Source organism: Heliangelus exortis, chromosome 2 (genome assembly GCF_036169615.1).
Source record: "Heliangelus exortis chromosome 2, bHelExo1.hap1, whole genome shotgun sequence".
Classification (NCBI taxonomy): Eukaryota; Metazoa; Chordata; class Aves; order Apodiformes; family Trochilidae; genus Heliangelus; species Heliangelus exortis.
The window spans coordinates 21,015,183-21,038,140 of record NC_092423.1 but is presented as its reverse complement, the minus strand read 5'-3'; the positions used below and the strand labels follow the sequence as shown (position 1 = coordinate 21,038,140).

The 22,958-nt window shown below is 43.6% G+C and overlaps 1 protein-coding gene across 1 annotated transcript; it reads left to right on the top strand.

Moving 5' to 3' along the window:
* The first annotated feature begins 2,654 nt into the window (after positions 1 to 2,654).
* On the top strand, positions 2,655 to 11,279 carry VIM (vimentin). Its single transcript, XM_071735134.1, has 9 exons — positions 2,655 to 3,274; positions 3,451 to 3,511; positions 7,523 to 7,618; positions 7,753 to 7,914; positions 8,461 to 8,586; positions 9,292 to 9,512; positions 9,608 to 9,651; positions 10,054 to 10,139; positions 10,638 to 11,279. Exons 1-9 carry the CDS (start codon positions 2,733 to 2,735, stop codon positions 10,677 to 10,679), a joined length of 1,380 nt encoding a protein of 459 aa, XP_071591235.1. The 5' UTR covers positions 2,655 to 2,732; the 3' UTR covers positions 10,680 to 11,279.
* The last annotated feature ends 11,679 nt before the right edge of the window (positions 11,280 to 22,958 follow it).

Here is a 22,958-nt window from a genome sequence, read left to right as displayed (position 1 = left end):
ACGGCTATGCTGAGATAGAGTCATAGCCAATGAGTACCATGGAGATTTTTTTTGTATTTCAAGAAACCATTTCGTGTTCCTCTTTGGGGTTTGGAATGCAAATGTGCTTTACATTTGTACAGCCTTATGAGAGCTTTAGAGTTTCCTCCATTTGTGCATCTGTGTCAGTGCCAGCCAGCAAAAGGCTCTTAAAGTTTTATTGTAGTTCTGACAACTGGCAATATCCAAACATTTCTAGGAAAATTTCATAGTGAGAAATAGCAATGAGGCAGGTGGCCAAGAGTACATGTGGCAGCAATGACATAAAAACATATGGAAATTACACTTGAAACATGGTGGAGGGGAGCATAATTATTTACTAAAGCAAGTAAATCTTTGGATTTTAGGGGCAAAACAGTTTCTGGATGAAGGGTGACTGCTGCATGTGAGTGCCATTAAAGGTGTTGTGCATTATAAATAAGTTGTGCTCTGTTAGGAAAAACAGATTGGGCACAGCTCACCTTTTAAAAACCAACAATCCGCTAGAAGTACCAGTACTTCTAAATAAAGCATCTTTAATCTCTGAGGCTGTTTGTTATGTGATGGTTTACTTTTTTGCCTGCTCATAGAAGGATTGTGTACTTTTGTGCCAGGGCTCACAAAGGCTTACAGCTCAAACTTGATGGCTTAAATAAAGAACTCTCAGAGGGCCAGACAGTACAACGGGCTCCAGGCTGGGGTGCGGGAACCCTTAGCCTCAGGAATGCCGTGTGACCTCTGCCTCCTATTCAGTGGGTAAATGGAATGAGCTGTAACCCAGGACTTTATGTTGCAAGCACTTCAGTGGCTCAGCTTTGCCAGCTTCATTTGCTTGATGAAGCTTCAGAGAATGAAGGAAATTAAAACGTCAAGGACCTACATTTAGATACAAGCTGCATTGCATTCCTGCACTTCTGGTTGCCAACAGAATGAGATTACAGACCAGTTTCCTTAAAAAATATAATAAATAATATCCTTAATAAAATATGTGGGATTCTTCCCTGCAAGGTGCAATACCTGAAGTACAATAGGTGTGAAGTGGGGTGTGAAGATTTCCTTCCTCTCTGCCTGCTGTTCGTGTTCATGTTTATCAGAATGTCCAGTAGAGATATTTGCTTCTGCAGGACAGCAAGCTAAAAGGATTAAAAATTGACAGTAATTTTGCATCCCATAAGTGACAAAGTAAGAAATTATAGAAAGCACCTCTTTATTGGCCACTTCCAATACGAAAGAAGAAAAAGATACCCCTTATCTGATGCATCAGTGCATTGTTAGAAAATACAAGTTGTGCTTTGGCCTTTCAAGTTTTAATTTATTGAAATAACAGGGATTCTGTCATCTACCTTAAGAGACTTCTGCATTCATACTGAATACAATATGCTGCTACTTGGTCCACATTTTTCTCTGTTACCTTTTATGACAGTGCTATTGACCGGTACTACCCACAGCATTCTTACCTGCTGCTGGTATCCCCAGTTTGATGGTTAAATTGCTCCTGAATCGCTATGATTTTCACTGGGGCTTTGATGCCAAAGTCCAGGATATTTGCAGATCATGTCTATTGAACAGTTACTGTTTTGCTGGGTGCTTTCCTAAGACTCCTAAGTGTGCCTACTCAAATCAGTGTCAAAAGTCTGTTGAGTACAACATTGCAGAAACCAACATTTATTAAAATCAAGCCCCCCACTATTCTAGTTATTAGAATGATTGTATGTAAGAGCAAGATCCTGATGATAGTTTAGTACTGTACTGTCCACACACACACACACAAAAAAAAAAAAAAAAAAAAAAAAAAAAAAAAAAAAAAAAGTAAAGAAAAAAAAAAAGTTACTGCTGAGATTGTTTTTACAATAATTGCAGGATTAAGCCTTACCGGTGTACATGCTCACTCAGCTACAGTGCAAAAACATTTAGCCTTGAAATGTTATGTCTTCATCACAGGAGTTCAGATTGCTGCCATGGAAGGCAGCTTAAGGCACAGTGGAAATTTTTTTCTGTGTATTTTGGACATTTGGCAGCCCTTTGTGAAGAGTTAGCATCACTCTGATCTTACTCTCTTTCAAAAAGCTTAGGAAGAAATGGATTCTCAAATAAATCTGTAGATACGTGATACACACTACACCTGGAGAAGTGGTTTAATGCGTGCATCTGGGGTTACTCGGAGCATTTTGCCGGTCCTATCGCATGAAACGAAATCTGCCAGCCCTCCCTTGCCAGCTCTCGCAGAGGGATAACGAGAGGCAGGGGAAGGCTCAGCTCCCGCTTCCGTGAAGCCGAGGACGCCGCTGCTTTCTCCCCGCTCCTCCCCGCCGGGGGTTCCCCTCGCGCCCCCATCTGCGGGCCACTTCCCCCGCCCGGGCGGTTTCCCTACCGCAGCCCCATGGAGAAATCTGTACCGCAGAAGCCCGGTGCTGACCCCACCCCGCCGCCCCCCTCTCCCCCCCACCCTCCGCCACCGCCTTTGTGTCCGCAGTGTCCGCCCGCACCCCCCTCGCCCCCTCCCCCGGGCCCAGCGCGGCAGCGGGTGGGGCGGTGATTGGCAGCGCGCGGGGCGGCGGGCGGGGCCGTGATTGGCGGGCGGGGCGGCTGTGGGCGGGGCGTAGGGTGTTGGCGCCCGATAAAAAGGGGCCCGGGCGGGGGCCAACGCCTTTCTTCGCCCGCCGCGCGCCCGACTCGCCCCTCTCCCGGATTACAAAGCCCGTACCGCCGCAGCCATGAGCATCAGCACCAAGAACTCTTCGTACCGCCGCATGTTCGGCGGGAGCAGCCGCCCCAGCACCGGCACCCGCTACATCACCTCCAGCAGCCGCTACTCTCTGGGCAGCTCCCTGCGGCCCAGCAGCGCCCGGTACGTGTCCGCCTCGCCCGGCGGCATGTACGCCACCAAGACGACGTCGATGCGGCTGCGGAGCAGCATGCCGCCCATGCGGCTCCACGACTCCTTGGACTTCTCCCTGGCCGACGCCATCAACACGGAGTTCAAGGCGAACCGGACCAACGAGAAGGTGGAGCTGCAGGAGCTCAACGACCGCTTTGCCAACTACATCGACAAGGTGCGCTTCCTGGAGCAGCAGAACAAGATCCTGCTGGCCGAGCTGGAGCAGCTTAAGGGCAAGGGCACGTCCCGCCTGGGCGACCTCTACGAGGAGGAGATGCGGGAGCTGCGCCGGCAGGTGGACCAGCTCACCAACGACAAGGCACGCGTGGAGGTGGAGCGGGACAACCTCGCCGACGACATCATGCGGCTGAGGGAAAAGTGAGTGTGCCAGGGGAGGGAGAGGTCCGGAGGGTGCTGGGGAGGCAGCCCCTGAGCATCCCGAGCTGGGCTGGGGACGGCGGGAGGCTTGGGAGGGGCCGGATTTGAAGGAATACCCCTCCTTCCCCCCACTCTCTCTCCCTGGTCTCTCCTCACCGCTGTCTCTCTCCTAATAGGTTGCAAGAGGAGATGCTGCAGCGGGAGGAAGCTGAGAACACCCTGCAGTCCTTCAGACAGGTTTGCGGGGGCTGGCGGGAGGGAGCTGTGGGAGAGGAGAGCCCGGGATGGTGCTGGTGGTGCCTGGGACGGGAGGGTGGGACTTGCCGGAGTTTGCTTTCCCGGCACAAAAGAATTCCATCAGTCCTCAGGCAAACCTTCCTTGTTTTCTTTAGGGGGACGCTGCGGTCTGAGGGGAGGGAGGGGAAACCATTGTCTTGCTTTATCCAAGTCTAGCCTGTTTTATAAAAAACGCCTCGACGTGGAATCACTTTCTGATCCAATAAAAGTGAAAGGGGGCCATCTGCTCGCTTGGCTGAAGGGTATTAATGGTTTCTATGGGATTCACCGTGGAATGCAGATACAGGCATTATGGCAAGTGTGGTGGCAGCGGATTGAAATAATAGTTCCCTTTGTGTCAAAGGGGAGGGCGTAGTGGTCTGCATTCTTACTAAATGTGTAATGCCCCGGCCATACTTCTAGCAAAAAGTGTCTTAGCATGTATATGGTCCAGTTTTATAAAAAGCAGAGCTCTTTTTTTAATTAATCTCTTTGGTCAGGTCATTACTGGGTAACAGTTTCAAATTTAAAGTTTTTCATATGGGTGTTGTCTGCCAAGAAGAATTAGACAATTTGTTACTGGAGGTGAGGTCACAGCAGTCAATTCTGTCTCGTCTAGATGTCTGTTAAGAACATAAAATTTAATCCTCTGCAAGTGAAGATGTTAACACGGCAAACAAGTTGTGTTAGAGTTTAGTATCTGTAAGAAGCTATGATGTTATCCAGATAAACTAAGACCTCCATTACAGCCAGAACCAACCGTGCAAACAGTGTTAAGCTCAGGTTTTCACTTGTGCAAAAATAGCTTTCAACTCAGATTAAGCCTTGTTTGGACTAGGAGATATTTAGGAATGTGCCTTCTCAAAACAAGATCTATTCCCTAAAACTGCTGGTGTGAAATGGCATTGCTAGTATTCCTCCCAGCTGGAAGTGACTGCCTTCATCTCCAGATAGCTGGGTACAGCTCTTTATAGATGTCAGTAGAAGTCACCATTCAGGAGTTCATCACTGGACTGACAGTGTCCCTCTGAGCAAGGCTTTTTGCTGCAGTATATTTATAGTTTCTGAAGCAGAGCAGGTGGCTTCATGAGATAACTTGGAAACCGAGACACCTACTACCATTCAGAGTCTGGGAATTCCGAGTTTGCTGGTGTTCTGGGCACAGAATTTTGAAACAACAGTTTGAGATCCTGTCTTAACTTCTGGGCTTTTTTGAGTGCTAAACCAATGTAATGTGGTATGGAGTTCCATGCAGAAGCATTTCACTTGTGCTTTAGAGAACCAGATCTATTCTGATTAATTGCTGAGTTCAGCTGAAGGATCCTTTGACTTAAGTCTGACTTAAATGATCTTTTATACTTCAGTGGTGCACTTCAAGCATGTCTGCCCCTGTTTCAAACCAATTAAACTTTGTGAAGGCTCTAGGCTTTTAAGTGAACTTGGCTTTGTACCTATCCCTTATCCCATGTTCATTATGCAGCTCCTCCCTGCGCTGGGAAAACGTCTGTTCAGGAGCTCAGCCTCTACCAGATCTGTGTGTGCCGTACAGTCAGAACTGGATACATTTAACCTCTTAAGGTGTATCTTATGCATAAGAATTGCAAATCACCATAGAAACTCTGCGTTAAATGCACTCATCACTGGTGAATGCTAGTTAGTGGATTTGATCTGAAAAACAGTAATACCTAATTTTTTCTTCTTGTGAAAAGAGTAGGCTTCACATACAGTTTTGAAAATTGATCTGTTTCACTAGTAAATATTGTTCTCCTGCAGGTGAAATTATGTTTATAGAACACTGAAGTTGGAAGCATCCTGTTGTGCTTTCCATTGCAAAAAAAATCATGGCCTTTTATTAAACCAATATATTCTTGCACTGGAAGGTCGTATACATGGATTCAGAATACTTCAGCAGATAACTGAACTGTTCTGATGTAGCATCAAATTTAACCTTTACTTGATGGAGCAGTTATATACTTCAGTATCTTAAAGGAAAGTGAACAAATACTTGAACTTTATTTCCAAGAGCTGCCTGCTTCTGAGACTGTTCAACTCATACGTGTTGAATTTTAATTTAATTCTTCTTCTGAAAAAAGATGTCATTTTTACTCATATGCTGAGGAATGTACTCCATAAAATAAACCCAAAGGTTCAGCAAGTTCTTTCCTTTGGGACAAAACAAGAATCACAATTAGTGAGAAAGTTATTTGCTGCAGCTTTGCCAGCTACTCTGGCAGCTAGGAATAGATCTTGAACCTGTGACAAGACTAACAGATCTGCTCCTGGCTAACAGGAGGTTTGTCTGAAGTAAACATGGATACTCACCCCTACAAACTTATGTGTCTGGCATTGAAGAATCTCCTAGGATAAGACTGATGCCTAGCCCAGTGGCATGTATGTATGCCTTACACTTTGATAGGGCTACAAGTAGCTACTATGCAGTCCTCCATGTGTCTCAAATACAGATAAACTGATTCTTCATTTGCTAACTTAATGGTAATTATATAGTAAAATACCTACCATATTGAAGTGGCTTCACTTTAAAATGCTTTCAGTTTATAATAAGCACCTAAGAATCCTGTGGCTGTTTAGTTGTCATTAAAATATTAATAGTCTTCGGGATTCAGGTTCTGTAATATCCACTGAAAACTCTTTGGATGTTTGTCTAAATGTGTAAATGTGTTGGGTCATAACCATGTAATTTGCTTCAAGAGTGATCTCTAGGTGTTTCTTTGGGGAGGAGGACAAATGATTTAAGGAGTGCTTTTTCTGAATTGAAAAACAGCTGGTATGAACTGTGTGGGTGTAGAACTGGGATTGATAGGGAAGTTATGGAATAACACATCAGAGGGGTTTTCTGCTGGATAAAGAAAGCAGAAGAATTCTTCTGGAGCATTAGCCTTGCCCTGGAGTGGGACTGCTCCAAGGAAGGGCTCTCTAGGAGTCTAAACACTAACTTCAAAGGTGTCATAACAGTGAGAACTGCTGATTAGGAAGGCTTATGCTTTGGGCAATCCAAAATAGCTTTCAAGTAAGTTGTGAGAACCTGGTAGTTAATACCATGTGAACATAAGCATCCAGCTGTTTATGCAGCTAGCAGGGAAAGGCATAAGGTCCCCCTTGCAAATGAATTGTCTCGCACATTTAAAATGAAAGAAGTAAAAGTTACCAATCAACGTTTAGTATTAAGTTATGTTTTTGAACTAATTCAAACTGCTCCCATGTAACATTCATAGCATATCTTCTGTTATGCCTTAAATGAATTTTTTCTCTTGATTAAGACTATCTCCGTCCAGCAAAAGGTGTGGAGTCTTTGCCAGCTGCTGTGAGGGTGTAGGCAATTATGACTAACTCAGTTTGTGCTTATGCTCATACCCCCGTTCTTATACCTTCTTTTTCTCAAGGGAGATCTGTTTAACCACTTGAGGAAGTAAATGCTTGCAGTTTCTATATGTAGCTCACTAGCTTTACCAGCTTTCAGGCTGGGGTCTGTGGATCCAAAGGGCTCTCTGGTTGATCATAAAGGAGTCCAGAAGAAATGAACAAGTCACGAAGCCCACTGATAGGCATGGGTCGGCACATGGGTTGCACTGTTAAGCACCACTGGAAAAATGGAAGTTTGTGAATTGCAAGACTAATTCTTTTTCAGTGTAGTCAATTTTAAAGAGTTTGTTGCTGACTTCTGACCTGCTCATCTTCAAGCAGGATTTACACCCACTGTGATCTGTGTGCTCATGCTCAGTAATGCTGGCAAAGGTGAAGTTAGCTACATATACTGCAGAGTACCCAAAATCACAAGTAGTCTCTGAGGCTAGGGTAGGAGGTGGCAAAAAGAGGTTCTTCACACCTCTTGATTTCATACTGTCTTGTCAAAAAGCTCAGATGTAGCAGCAGTCTGTATCCTACTGAACTTGCTGTAAAAGACTTGTCTACATCAGTTTTGTAAGCTTGCTCATCATTCTTCTCTCTGTTTAGGATGTTGACAATGCCTCTCTGGCACGTCTTGATCTTGAGCGCAAAGTTGAGTCCCTGCAAGAGGAGATTGTCTTCTTGAAGAAGCTTCATGATGAGGTAAACTGAATAATGAGGTCTTTGATTAGATGCTGACAATCTCCTGTGGAAGTAAGCTCCTCAGTGGCCCTGGGTGCCCACCTGTGTATGTTTTGTAGTCATGTAGTAACACTGAGTGTCTGCTTCTCTCTAAGGAAATCCGAGAACTGCAGGCCCAACTCCAGGAACAGCACATCCAAATTGATATGGATGTTTCTAAGCCTGATCTCACTGCTGCCCTGCGGGATGTTCGCCAACAGTATGAAAGCGTTGCTGCTAAGAATCTTCAGGAAGCTGAAGAGTGGTACAAGTCCAAAGTAAGCAAAATCTGTTTGTATGCATCAGGCACTCAAACTAACTGTACACAACAGCTTTGTTGTAGCACGGGGTGTTCCTTCTGGCTCTCTACTGGACATGAGTGCATCCATGGCACAGGGGCTTTAAACTCTTAGTCTGGGAGGAGTACAGCTGAAAATATCATTTTGTACTGCAATTACACCAGTGAAGTAATGGGTTCATACTTGAAATCTTTCCTGTGCTTGGACATGAAACAAGATGTCAGATTAAATATTTAAGAAAGGAATGAATGAATGGGTGAGAAAATAGTGAAAAGAAGGGAAACAGCATAAAAGTTTTAACTAGAATTCCAATTTAACAATTAGAAATAGAAAAGCGCTTTAAGGACTATCAAATATTATTTAAGAAATATTAATATTATTTAAGGAATTATATTAAGGAATATTAAATATTTTGGGGACCAAGGCATATAGTGGCTTCAGTTGCCTTCAAATGTTATGTCCAAAAAAATGTCTGTTATGCCATTTCTCTTGAAGTGTTATACTAACACAAACGGGGGTTTCCAGTTTGCAGATCTTTCTGAAGCTGCTAATAGGAACAACGATGCCCTGCGCCAGGCCAAGCAAGAAGCGAATGAATACCGCAGACAGATTCAGTCTCTCACCTGTGAAGTTGATGCCCTTAAGGGAAGTGTAAGTAGAAGACAGCAGCTGCTGGGAAATGGTTCCATTTGCAGCTTTAAGCACTGTATTGCAGTTTAATTGTTGATACAGATGTGAATGCAGCTGATCACCCATGCATTAGTACTTTTGAAAAGGATGCTACAGGCTCAGTTTGCCTTCATGCACTTACAGTGCAGAGGTTAGACAGATACACAGAGCTAGTTTAAGGTACAAACAGTGAGTCCCTTGCCTTGCTGTAATATTCACTGTTAAACACTTTCTGAAAGTGTTTATGGCTCGTCTCTCAGGTACAACTGAAGCTATAAAAAAAGATGGAAGAGCAGTGGAAAGGAGGTGCAAATCTCGTTGTTGGTAAAACCTTGACTTCCTTAATGCCTGGCTTGAAATGGATTTAACAGTGTAGACTACACATGCAAATCCCCTCACTGAGGACTGCCTGCATGCTGACTTGTACTGCATGTGTCAGGCTTTCTGTAAGGGATTACTTTGCCACCTGGTAGAACAAATACCTGGCACACTTCAAGTCAAGGACCAGAATAACCCACCCTAACTTTTCAAGGACAAGACAAGGAGATAACAAATTTGGGACATGTCTCATTTTCAGAAAGGATCCTAATGTAACTCAATTTCCCTTTGCAAAAAATTTTAAAGGTCTTGAGTTTGGGGAAGAGTGGCTGAACTGCAGTAGTGCTTGACTTTATTATTATCTTCCAGAATGAATCCCTGGAGCGTCAAATGCATGAAATGGAGGAGAATTTTGCTGTTGAAGCTGCTAACTACCAAGACACTATTGGCCGTCTGCAGGATGAGATTCAGAACATGAAGGAAGAAATGGCTCGCCATCTCCGCGAGTACCAGGACCTGCTGAATGTAAAGATGGCTCTTGATATTGAGATTGCCACCTACAGAAAACTGCTGGAGGGCGAAGAAAGCAGGTAAAAATCACATGCAGACACTTTCCTGAACAGCAATTACTATGAGACACTCTATACCCATGCCTGACTTTATCAATTTCTGTTTTTTCCTTCAGGATTAACATGCCTATTCCAACCTTTGCCTCTTTGAACCTGAGAGGTAAGCTCTGTTCTTTCATTTTAGATAGCTGTTCTCTCATTAGCAAAAAAGTGGTACTTACTCTAGTATTTGAACTTGCATAAATGCAGTTGCTGTAAATGTTTCTTAGATACTCACTCCAATACTTGCAATTATGCAACCTTGGATGGGGGGAGCTACTTTGTTCCTGGGCAAATATTTTTAAGTGTTGGTACATAGTGCCTGATAGTTTAAGGTGCCTGCTGAAGGTACTTTAAGGGGAATAGGGAGAAAATGGAAAGTATTAGCTTATCATTGAGAGCTGGAAACTTCTTCAGATACTAAACTGGGATTCTGAAAGTAGACACTAAGATCTGTTTCATCCCATTTGTCTGAGGAGGCACTTTGTTTAGACTAGTGCTAATAATACATTTTCTTCTGCAGAAACCAACATTGAGTCTCAGCCAATGGTTGACACTCATTCAAAGAGGACACTTCTAATTAAGACTGTCGAAACTAGAGATGGACAGGTTGGTGGTAACTTTGATTTTATTGCTATCACACCTGCTTACCTTAAAATACTCTTAAGTTTGTCTACCAATCAGTACAGCCTGTATATGATGTATATATTAAGTAGAAGACCATTGGGCAGTCTGGGCTGCATGACTGGACATAACGTAGCAAACAGGCTTCTGTGGAAATGATCTGATAGTAAAACCTGAAGTGTTTGACAGTTGCTTGTGTAGTGAATACTTAGGTTCAGCTGAGTTTGCAAGTTCTTGCATCACCTGAGGAAAACATTTGGCAGTAAACAGAGGTGCTTGTTTGGGACAAGATCCTGGTTTCACACTAAGACACTTAAAGTTTAAATGTTTTTTTAATGCTTTTTACTGACTAGAACTTTTCATAAGTAAGAGTTGGTACCCATTTGTTCACATTTCTGTAGTACTGGTTGTTATAATTCTAACTCTAAAAAACCCAACAGTCGTAATATTAAAACTTAATGCAAATATCTGTTTTTTCAACAGGTTATTAATGAAACTTCCCAGCACCATGATGACTTGGAGTAAAGCTGAAGTGAAAATGCATACTTACTAATGAAGGAGAAATTCTTACCAGCAAGATTTAAAAAGTCCATGTCTTAAAGGAAGAAACAGCTTTCAAGTGCCTTTCTGCAGTTTTTCCATGAGCGCAAGATTATTATGCTAGGAAATAGGTCTTAGATCTTGCAAACTGACTCTCCCTGAAGGATTAGAGTTTACAATGGAGTCTAGTTTACAAATAGCAATATCTTGTGCTGCAATACTGTTTTTAAGTATCTGAATTCAATAAAACTGCTTTTTCCAGCACAGTATGAGCAACCTGTCGCTACTTCAATAAATCTTTGGAAAATGGCTCTTGATGTGTTCTAATTTGTTAACTTTGACTTTCTGGAAAGCCATAACAACATAATGCTGGAATTACTATACGGTTGACATTTCCAGTACTGGTTGTGTGGAATGCTGTTTTTTCAATTTAATTAGATAAACTGTCTTACTCATTTACTGCTTAGGTTTTGGAACCAAGTAAAATGGACTATAACTGGCAAATGTGTAATGTATTATGATATTTCTTACCACTTGAATAAAATATGATACTTCAAGCTAATAAAAATTAATCTTGCTTCCATATACTAGTTTACTCAGTTGCTAAGAATGCCAAAATATTTTAAACTCAGCTCTATGAAACGGAGTAGTTAAGTGGCTGTGAAGTAGTTTGTGCAAGCCCTTATCTGAGACAGCACCTTTGCAAAGTTAGCAGCTGACCTGATGCATTGACTTCATTTTCCAGGAAAGACTAGTTCCCAAAGACTTGGTGTTGCAGAAGCTAAGTGAAGCTTCAGATGGAGTTGTAGGTTAGAACTAATTCTAGGGAATGCACAGAAAGAATAGCTCGCCCTACTAGTGACTTGATTCTAGTGTTTAACCCCCTTTAAAAAAGTACTGCCTTTCTCCATGATCTCTGAATGTCAGCTTAAGTAGAATGGGGAAAAACTCCCGCCTGCCTTGTCTTAGTATTCTAGGAGGCAGAAATGAAAGGTTGAAGCCCTCTGAACATTTAGAGAAAGAACTTTTTTTTTTTTTTTTTTCCTGTAGAACAAGATATTCTCAAATTAAAGCAGTCACAACCTCAAGACACCTCTTGCCCCGCAAAAGTAGCTACTCTGTTCTGCATAACTCCTGCAAAACCTCCTTCCTGTAAGCTTCTAGTCTTAAACAATTTTTGTGGAATGAGTAAATGCAAGCTGGAGTTTTCCAATAAGTATGTATTGCATTCAGTGCTCATTCACTCTCACAGGCACTTAGGAACTGGCGTGTGAGAAGTGTTTTTCTTACAGATAACTTAGTGGTTTCCCCATCTGATTGGGGTGAAAAAAAGGCACATTTTTCATCCCTATCAGTTCTCTTTGTTTCAGTGCCTGACTAGGTGCAGTGCAGGTCCTGGACCGAGGGGGCAGTAGGAATCCACTTTTTTCATCCCAGCTGAGGACAGCACCAGGTTAGGTGATCTGCAGCCCAGGTGCTGAAGAAGGAAGTAAGCAGTGCCTGAGCTGTGCTGACACCCCCACAGCCCAGACACCACTCTTCTGCAACCTGGACCTTGGGGCCTAGGCATGATTGCAGTTTACAACTTTGAACTTCCCAGGGAGAACTGTGGAAGCTGTTCTTCACAGCAGAAAAGTGCCCAGTTTTCTAAATAAGATGAGGTGATGCTGTTTCCTACCCTACTTTTCTCTTGCAAGTGTTCACAGAGGACTTCAGCGTTTGACTTCCACCTCCTGGCAGGCCAGAGGGGTCTTTTCCTCACTAGACTGCACTTGGGCTGTTGTTCAGCAAAGCTTACAGGCCCATGAGCCTGAGGTACGTGCCTGTTCAGCTCAGTGCTTTCAGTGCTTACCTGAGATATAAGTCCTGCAGCTGGTCCTGTGTTTGTTCTGGTGACTTTTCCATGCAAAGGGGCCAGAACTGAGTCTGAGGAGAGTGGCTGACCCCAGCTGCAGCCACTCCTTCCTGCAAAGCATCATACGTTCAAGCAGGTCTATAGTGTGGTGAGTAGAATAGTCTCACTAGAGAGTGGAAGAGTGAACCCAGCCTCCTTCATGCTGTGGAGGTAACAGACACCATTTTATCTACTACCCATTGACATCCAGAAAGATAAAGTAGAAGTGAACTCGCATGGGAGATGCTTTCTGTGATAGTGACAGCTCTGGTCATGTGCAATAGCTAATTCTGAATGTTTAATAAGCACAGGTGCTTATAACCTTTGAGAATAAGAGCGGGGATAAGGTGCTGAGGTTCTGCCTATTGCAAGACTACTGAAGTCTTTTCTGGATCTGGACACTGAGAAGGCTGAGTCACTGCTCAATGTCATCTCTTGAAGCTGGAGCAATGTGGGACACAGGGGCAGTGGCACGCAGCAGTGCATGGGCAGGGAGAGCCAGTGACACAGTGGGGTCGTGGGGACAAGCAATGGACCTGGGCATTGACCTGTGGCCAATGTGCTTCCTGAAGTGCACATCGACCAGTGGAGGTTACCCTAATTGTGACAGTCCTTCAGATGTTGCTTCTCATCTGCTGCCAGCTACCTGGCTCACTTCTCTAGTGCCTTTGATTGCTTCACCCAGTAGATCAAAGATGTGACTGAATCAAGGACTGACAGTGCAGCAAAGGAGTTATTAAAGGCTCTTCTATGTTTGGGGTTACTCAGAGCATGGCAAAGCATGAGGCAGACCTTTGAATCCAGGGAATAAATAGAAAAATAAATAAAAATAAGACTTAGTTGCCAAGGGAACAGTGAGATCGCAGGAAATCTGCAAAGCAGGGCAGCTCCCACTGACAGCCAGCCATTTGTCTGCCCTCAATGAGCACTAAGAAGCTGGTCCTGAGAGCCTCTGTAGTGACTTCCACCAAAGGTGTGAGCTTTACTCATGGTAAATTATATTAATCCTCCAGAAAATTAAGACTCCTCATATTTGCTTTATTTTCCTTCATGTAGCCAGAAGCTTGCTTTCCTTCCTTTTTTTTTTTTTTTACCAGACTCTATATTCCAAGCCCCTGGGAACATATAGATAATGCATTTCTTCTGCCATTCAGTTTGTCTGCTTTGGTATACAGCAAATATACTTTTCCTCTTCCTTCTTTCTCTTCCTTTTCTTTCTTTCTCTCTCTATCTCTTCCTCCTGCTCCTCTCCTCTTTCCTTTCTTCACCTCTCTGTATTATTTTTCAGGGTTGAGCATTCATTTTTGGCTCTCAAAGAGTGCTTACAGTTCTGGCCCAAACAAAGGCTTTTGCCTTCTCTCTTCCCCTCCATGTGACAGCTCTTTACAGCTGTTACATCTGTAAATGCTTTTTCTGCTGGGAGGCAAGGACTATGTTTTTTTTAAGTGCACAGAGGAATAGGTGGAAGACTGCTCTGCGGTCCTGAAACTTTGGTTTATATGTGAGGTTTAAAGAACATGGGACACTTTGGAGTTGTCAGAGATGGCAGAAAGCCATCCATTAGTGATGATGGGAGTGTGGTGGCATGGCTGTGCCTTAGGCTGCAGGGTGCTACCCCCTGGCACCGAGCTGCCCCACAGACTGTCAGGCATCTTGTTGCCTCATGCAAATCCATGAAATCACCCAAAGAACCGAGCCCTTCAGAAAATTTCTTACAGCAGGTTGCTCCAATAGCTGTTGCTTACCCTAACCCAGTGTGGAACCTCCTGAGTGGGGTCTCACAACAGCTCAGGCCCAACCCGGCCTCTGCCCACTCACTCCCCACCCCCACTGTGAGACAGGGAGGAGAAAATCCACCCAAAGGTTGGGTAGTTGAGACAAGGACAGGGAGGTTTGCATTCCCCAGGTAACAGGCAAAACCAGACAGGTTCAGTTTGGGAAGAAAAAAAAAATTTGCTCTACAAGGAGAAAGAAAAAACATGACCAGATCTTAATATCTCCCATACACACCCCTCCCTTCTTCCCGGGCCCTGATCCCTTCACTGCCGCCTCCCCCTCAGGGCACAGGGGACGGGCAGGGCGGGCTCAGGGTCAGACCCCCACACTGTTTCTGCTGCTCCTTCCTCCTCAGGGGGAGGACTCCTCACAGTATTCCCCTGCTCCAATGAGGAGTCCCTCTCACAGGACAGAGTCCTTCAGGAATCCCTGGGACATGAGTGCCTCCCACAGGTGCAGTCCCTCAGGAACTGCTCCGGCCCGGGCTGCACACGGAGTCACGGCTGCTGTGGGAACAGTCACCTCCTCTGACACGGGGTCCTCCACGGCTGCAGATCCACATCTTCCACTGTCCATGATCCTTCACAGGCTGACACTTCCCATTTGCCCACCTGTGACACTTCAGGGGCTACAAACCTACATTTGCCCCAACATGGTCCTTCAGGAACTGCTCCACAGTGCTCATCCATAGGTTGCAGAGGGACAGCTGCTATCTCACTACTTATCTTCACTGGCCTTAGTGCCTTTGCTCTGGCATTGCTCTCACCTCCTCTGCTGGTATCTTTTCATATTTTTGCAGTTTCACTTTCCCTTTCTAGACTGTTACTCACAGAAGCACATCCAGCTTCCCATATCTGCTCGGCCTTGGCCAGCGGTGGGGCAGGGAATTGGAACTAGGGGAGTTTCCAGCAGCTTCTCACAGGAGCCACCCCTGTGGCTCCCTCCCTTCCAAAACACCACTGGACCAGATGAAGACAGGTCTGGGCCAAATCTCCACACACCAGGTAGAGTGCCCAGTGCTCCTACTGATCAGAGCACTTCTGGGGCTCATGCTCAAAGTCCTATTTTCAGGTGCAAAATCCCACATATAAGGGGGTTAATGGGCACTTGGGGACTGATATGTTCTCCCATTAGTCAGTTAAAACATATCCTGTAAACTATCAACCACCTTTAGGCACCCTCAGAGCATGGATTAACTTGTGGCTGATGTCCCTGTCGCAGGGCTCTTGGTGGCAGTCACCAAGGACCTGTGCTGTGTGGAGAACACATCCTGCTGGGGCACACCTGGTACTGGGAGGCTCCTGCTCCTGAACAGGGCTTGTTTATGCCAACTGGAAAGGGAGGTGCCCAGGGGATATAAATTCCTACATTTAGAGAGGATAAGCATCTGAATGGATGGATAGAGAATTTCACTGGTGCTCTAACTACAGATAACTATTGGAGATTTTAATTGCAAATCATTGCAAAGGGGAAAGCAAGCCTGGATATGACTGAAAATTTTAAAGTCATTTGCCTACAATAAACTTCTCTAAAGAGACATTTGCTTGAGTGCAGTCGTGCATGCAGAATGAGAAAGTGCCAAAAATAAAATTACATCTTCAATCTTCATTTTGTCCCTTTGTGCTCATGCATAATGCTACAGATATTAACCGCAAGTTCATGGACCTTGTCTCATTTAGTGCACATACCTGAGAGCACTTCAGGAATAGCCACCACTCACTGATACATTCAGTCCTCCTGTGTGGTTTATATATCTCCAGATTATTTATCTATTTTGAAGATTTTCCATTTTTTATTTCCTTTAGAGTATTCCTTGATGTTTTTTGCAAGATCCCTGGGAAAGGTGGGATATTATCATCCCTGCTTCACATGAGCCACAGCACACCAGTCAAGCTCAGGAATGGGAGCTAACCTCAGGGACCTGGTGTGGTTGGCTAGCAACCCTTACTGATTTCAGGTCCAGGTACTTTTCCAGTCTGGATTTCAGATCAAGTTGCCACAAAATGAAGCTTAGACATTCAGGGGTACCAAAGCAATGTATGGTTCAAGGGAAATTCCCAGCTGTAGAACACAAGCCGTAGCAGGAAAAAAATTCAGTTCTCAAACATGGTGTAGAGCTGCTTTACCCCTAGGGCCCTTTCTTTACGGTGTATTGCATCCTTCATTACCCAGTTCCCTTCTTCTGCAACAAAGGCAGCAACACTCTCACTAACAGCCCCCCTCACAACACAGTCCAAGGTCCTTCCCTAGGCCCATGAACTGGCCAGAAGTAAAGGCTTCAGTCTGCAGCACCCAAACTAATTTCTTCAGAAAATCACAAGTCCACAGCGGCCAAATCTTTGCACAGTGGTGTGTAATAGTTTCCATACAAGCGTCAGAACCTGGCATTTTCAGCCCGTTTCTTTTCCAGGGACGTATTGCAGCTGTCCCCCCGTGGTAGGTTCCGTGAACTGCAAGCAGAAGACAGCGGGTTCGGAGGGTTCCCCTCTCTGGTTGCAGTGTGCCTCGCAGGATGGTAGTGATTGCACCGCAGTTATCCTCTGATACCGGATGGCAAATTGAGGATGGAGAGGGGTGGTGGGTTGAATCCAGCCAGCAGCCAAGCACCCACACACCTGCTTGATCACCCTCAGTGGGACAGGGGCAAAACCATGAAAAATAAAATTGAGGAAATTTATGAGTGGAGAGAAAGGCAGAGTTTAATAGATGAAGAGAGGAGGGAGGGGAACCCCAAGAAAAACAAAGGCAATCACATGGCACGCCCCACAGTCAGATAGATGCTCAGCTGGTCTCCAAACAATGGCCACAATGGAAGCCAAACCTTCTCCTTCTTTGCCCCAGTCTTTATTGCTGACGACTGAGCTGATTTGCCATGATGTAGGATGGGATGGAATATGCCTTTGGCCAAGTCAGGTCAGCTGTCTCAGCTGTGTCCTCTCTCAATGTCTTTCCCAACTCCAGCCTCCTCATCAAGGGGACAGAGTGGGAAACAAAGTCTTAACTCTTGCTTAACCCAAAACATCAGTATGTCATCACACAAATCCAAAATGCAGCACCACAGGGGCTGCTATGAAGACAGCTGACTGCATCCCAGTCAGACCCAGGACAAGAATTTAGCAGAAGTTCAAAGGGGGCTGGGGTAGTGCCTCTGTCCCCAGAAGCTGGGTGGAGGCTCAGTATAGGAGCTGAACAGGACTCAGATTAAAAATCTATTTTTTTCAATTTAGGAGCAGGGTTGTAAGACCAGTTCTCCCAACTTAAGACACACCATAAATTTTATGGAAGTCCAGGAACTCTGCATGCTAGAAAAGCTCTGCCAGCTTTATAATGGCAAGGTGGTTAATATAAGTGCATGTGTTATGTTTTGCAAACTTTCTGCTCTGCCAGTCCTTCTTTGATGATGCTTGCTGGAGTGTATGAGAGCTTTGCTGCCCTCAGCTTTCCCTATCAAACCCCTGCAGATGGGCAGCACTACAAGTGTATGCCTGTACCATTCCTGCCAAACACAAAACAAAGCACTTTCCCTGCTGCTGAAGACTAAAAAATGCTGATGTAGAAGAGGGTAGATTTAGGTTAGATACTAAGAAGAAATTCTGTAGCGCATGGAACACATTGACAGGGAATGGGGCTTCGTTATATTGTGTTATACTGACTGGTCATGAAAAGGATCCTTAGAAAGTGGTGACCTGCCAGATGGGAGGAGAAGTGAAGCCCAGAGCACTACAAGGTATGAACAACCACACTGGGTCAGACCAATGAGCCACCTGGTTTCCTACAGCTCTTGCTGAGAAAAGGGGCATAACAGGGCTCCAAACCCCTGTTTGTTTCAGGCAAACAGAAATTCAGGGGCTTTTTGAGCCAATGGTTTATCCAGGTAATTCATGAGCTTGTCTGATCTGACTTGAATCCTTTTATATTTTTACCTTCTGAGAGTTTGTATTTAATAATTTTACAGTGTATTAAGGAAAATATATTTTTTATTATTTTATCTTGACTGTTTGATCATTTTGTTGATTTTTGGTAGTACTTGTTTAATGAAACATGGCAAATGGATTTTCTGTGTTCAACCCCTCCATGCTACTTCTCTAGTAGCTCCCCCCCAGCACTTCTGCATGTGTCTAACATTTACAGGGCCTTCTCATCAAGAAGCAATCCTATAACCTTAATAATCCTTATCACTCTTCTCCTCCTTTTAGTTCTGCTATAATCTATTTAAAACAAAGTGCCTAAGACAGCAAGCAGTCTGCAACAACACAGAGTGACATAATGGGAACTCCTGGTTCGTGCTTACTTACCTTCAAAGTAAGTAACAATGTCTCATCTGCTTTTTTGATCACTACTCAATACTGGGCTGATGTTTTCAGGAAGTTATCCATGGTGACTCAATGATCTATCACCTAAGGAGCAATAGCTATGAGGGTTTTTTCCCTGTACTTTGTTGTCACTGATATTAAATTTTCATTCCTTGGTTGATCTCTCAGTCACGCTGGACTGTAATATTGAGCAACTTTGTAATATACTGCAACTTTGAGCTCAGCATTAATACTGACTGCCCCTAATAATTTTGTATCAACTGAAAACTTTTGTCACCTCCTAGTGATCCTTTGCTAGGTCTCTGAGGGGTATATTAAATGTAATAAACTGTCCACTGTTTGAATACCTGTGGGAGCCCAGTGACAACTTCCCTCCACAGGAAATGCTTTCCATTATTTCTTTTTTTATTTCCATACTTTCCATAATTTCCTAGTTTCTAGCTTAAAATAAGGAGCACCCGCCCTTTTTATATTTTAGGAATCTGCAGTCGCTGTTCTGCAAAAGCTTTTGACAAAAATCTCTCATCTGCATCACCCTGTAAAAGCCTATGGACATTTCCACCAGATTCATGAGGCATGACTTCCTCAGAAAAAACTGCATTTGGAAGCCTACCCAGCACAGGTGTTCTCACAGTTCCTCCTACTTTTGCCTGGTAAGAACATTAGATTTATTGCTCTATAGATTTCAGCATCACCCTGGAACCTTTTTTAGAGTCTGCAGTTACACTGGCCACCAGATGCATTGCAACTAGCAAATTAGCAGTTTCATGCTGAGTTACTCCAGACATACTTGATGGTTGCCATCCTGCCTTCTTTTTTGTCAATGTACTGATTTTGACAAATTGAGCTTGGTCTTCATCTGTCATCAGGGGCTCCTTCACCTTATTCTTAATGAGCTGTATTCATGCAAGCTTTTTTCTTAAGTGTAGCCTTATAATGGTGAATAATCCTTCTGCCCCTTGACTGTCTCACTTGAGGCTGCACTACATTTTTGGAAATCATCATGGTTTGGATGTGTTTGAAATTGTTTTTTATTAGCAGCTTGCCTCTTGAACTGGTGTTTGATCCACCTCACTTGAGATCTACTTTTCATTTGCCAGATTTAGCCTAGGTTTTCCCATTTGGCCATTACTTCTGTCGAGTTCTAGAAGTCCTCTTCACTGTCCTTTTTAATAGGGCTGTGTTATTTGTGTTTTTTTTTCTTTTCTTTTTCTTTCTAAGAAGATTTTCAGCAAGATAATGGGCAGTTCTTAGTCTGATATTGTATCACAGAAGGCTTCTTTGTGGCTTATCAGCATTTTCAATATTTTACCTTCTATTTTTGGGGATTTTGTTTTTAAATATGCTGCTCACAACAGATCAGAGTCCCTTATCTTCCATACCATCAGCCTTCAGTTCGACAATTGCAGTTGACTACTTTGTACCTTGGGATACATTGACGTGAAGTAACACATTAGGTGATAAAATCCTAAATTAATAAATTCTGCAGGATTTATTTGCCTTTAGTCTGAACAGAGCCTGCTGGAGCTGCTAAGGGAGTGAGGAGACAACAGCAATCAAAGAAGTGGTGGTAAAAGTGCTGCAGGACCCACGAATTATTGGTATAGTCCTGGTTATAAAAGGCTTGCAAAACCATTTTTTTATGCATGACATAAAACAAAATGTTGGGCTGGCCTCCCACCTTTGTTCAATCTCCTTTCCATGTACACAAAGCAATTTCAAATTAAGGATTTGCTTTTCAGTTCTCAAATGATTTCCGTTCATCCGAGAAGCCCTTACCCAAATGCACCATGTATCACTAGGGACCTGCTCCACACTCCAAATGTTTTTTTCATGTAATAAATACTTGACATTTAGAAAAATTGCTTCTAAATTTACACAGTGCAGAGCTCACAGTTTGAAATTGCCCTCTAAACACCCTGAAGTGCCAGGCGCATAAATAAATATCTTCGCAAATAGATTCTTGTTTATTAGTTTTGCAAGTGTATTTCCAATTCTTAGAGATGGGTGGTTACCACAGGAAGAAAGAAACAGCAAATTTCTTTATTAAATAGCAAGAAACTGCAGGAGAAAGACTGATCAAAATGTTAAATTCTTTTCTTGTTCTTTCGATTTTTTTTCTGTCTTTGTAATCTAACTTTCATAATAATGGTATTATACATCTGAACACTCCAGCTGTGCTTTATGTCATGGCAAACAAGGCACAGATTAAACTGCTTTGAAACAGAAGTTTTTAGAAAGGAAACTGTCTGCAGTTCCTGAATCGTCTCCACCATACAGAATACAAATGGATCCCAGGATGTATTGTATTTACCCCATAACACTACTGGGAAGGACCACACATTGCTGTCCCCATTTTGAAAAGCTTGTTATAGAGGACTAAGTGTTCAGACACAGAGACTCAAGGGACTGCTCTCTCACTACATGGAGATTAAAAAGAAAAGATCCCCACAAAGGCATCCTTCCCACTGAACTGCAAAGTCTTGCCTTGTTCCCAGCTGTGTGGAAGGACAGGTTCCTGACAGCCACACATTGGTTAGCATCCCTTCTCACTGTCACAAAAGACTTGTGGGCAGTGCCTGTGCTGCAGAGGCTGAAGAATAATGCAGTTAATGGTGTCATGCAAGGATACAACCTTAAGTCAGTGAGCAAGACAATCCTTTTGTTTCCTTTAGCTGTCAAAAACCTAAACCTCCTGTTGAAGTTGGCTCTCTGCTGTCAGCAGAGGCACAACAGCACCATGGTGGATGGGATAAAGAGCCTGTTCCCAATAGTCCACTGACTACTGAAGATGGCCATGATGATTACAGACTTATCTTGTTCCAGATGTGCAAAGACATTGTTTCTTGGCCAAGCCAATACTTTAGCGAAACTGAAATAATTTGTCATATTTTCTTGCAAATGAGAGATGAAGCCATGTGGGACAGATTGAGTGTGGATATCCCCATTAGCACAGAATCATGCTTTTGCTAGTTCTTACCTCTTTCTCTGAGGGTGGATATCCAGATTCAGGGAATATGCTGCTCAGTCAAGCTCCATGATGTCCTCTTCATTAATGCCATATTACACTGGAAACAGGCTATTACTTACCTCCAGTTTTTGATTCTGTCAGTAAGATCTAGCCCATGATTCCAAAAGCCCCTCAGACTCATAGTTACTTTAAGTCTTGCTAATTAACTTATCCAAGTGAATCAGTGGAAATCCCTAAGTGAAAGCAGTTTTACTTGCCCTGCTAGATTGCTAAGATAAGCTAAAGCCAAAGCACAATTGGATTAAACTACTTTTAATCTCTTTGGGGCTGCACAACAGTGCAAGTACACAACTCTAATATTGATTTCAGCAGTGATCATTTGATAAAGTAGAAGAACTTCTACATTAACATTAACTTCTTGTGACTGTGAAAATTATTTTAGAGATAAAAGAAATTAAGCTCACCATGTTCCTTATTTACAAAGGTACAGATTCTGGCAGTGAATCCTTACCAATCTGATCTCATTATAAGCTGTTCCTAAGTGATGCTGTATACTTTGCTACTTAGCTACTATTTCCTTGGTCACAAAGTATAACACCACAGGTGTAATGATCAGGCCACATATAAGTCCATGACTTTGTATGAACAAGGCAGATGTAGCTCATTCTGGGCTGGTACCTGACTGGTACCTACTGGAGCTGTAGTTCCTTAGAGGGGAGCACCCAGCTATAGATGCTGTGGCCCAGCTACTCACCCTACACTGTCTAGAAAAAATGGAATCTAGAGCATGATTTATCACATCCTGACATAGATACCTGAATTAATCCAGGTGAATTATTCTCAACTTCTCTACACAGACCACAAAGGGGATCTACAGTGATGACACCTGCATTCAGTGCCAGGGAGACCACATTTGCTGCCAAAGTGCAACAACTTCCATTCCCTGCTGGACTACACAGCACTGAACTCCTGTGCTGGGCCTCATTCCTGTCTCTTATTTTCCTTTCCCCCTGGTGTGAGGTCACTTTGCAGTGATCTTCCATGTCAGCTGATCTCTTGCTGTCTGACTTTTGAAATTAATATCCTCAGCAAATCATTCAGCTCCTGCAGAGCACATACAACACAATCAGTATAATTACTTCATGTCACACCTCAATTGTCACTTCACTTTAATGGACTGCAAGTAAGATGAACTTGAAAAGTGCTCCAAGTTAATGTTCTCAGAGTTTCTATTTTAGAGTCTTCTGAAAGATGTTCAATGTGTTCAGAAGAAGAGCGCTCATCCCAGAAATTATTATCTATATTATAGC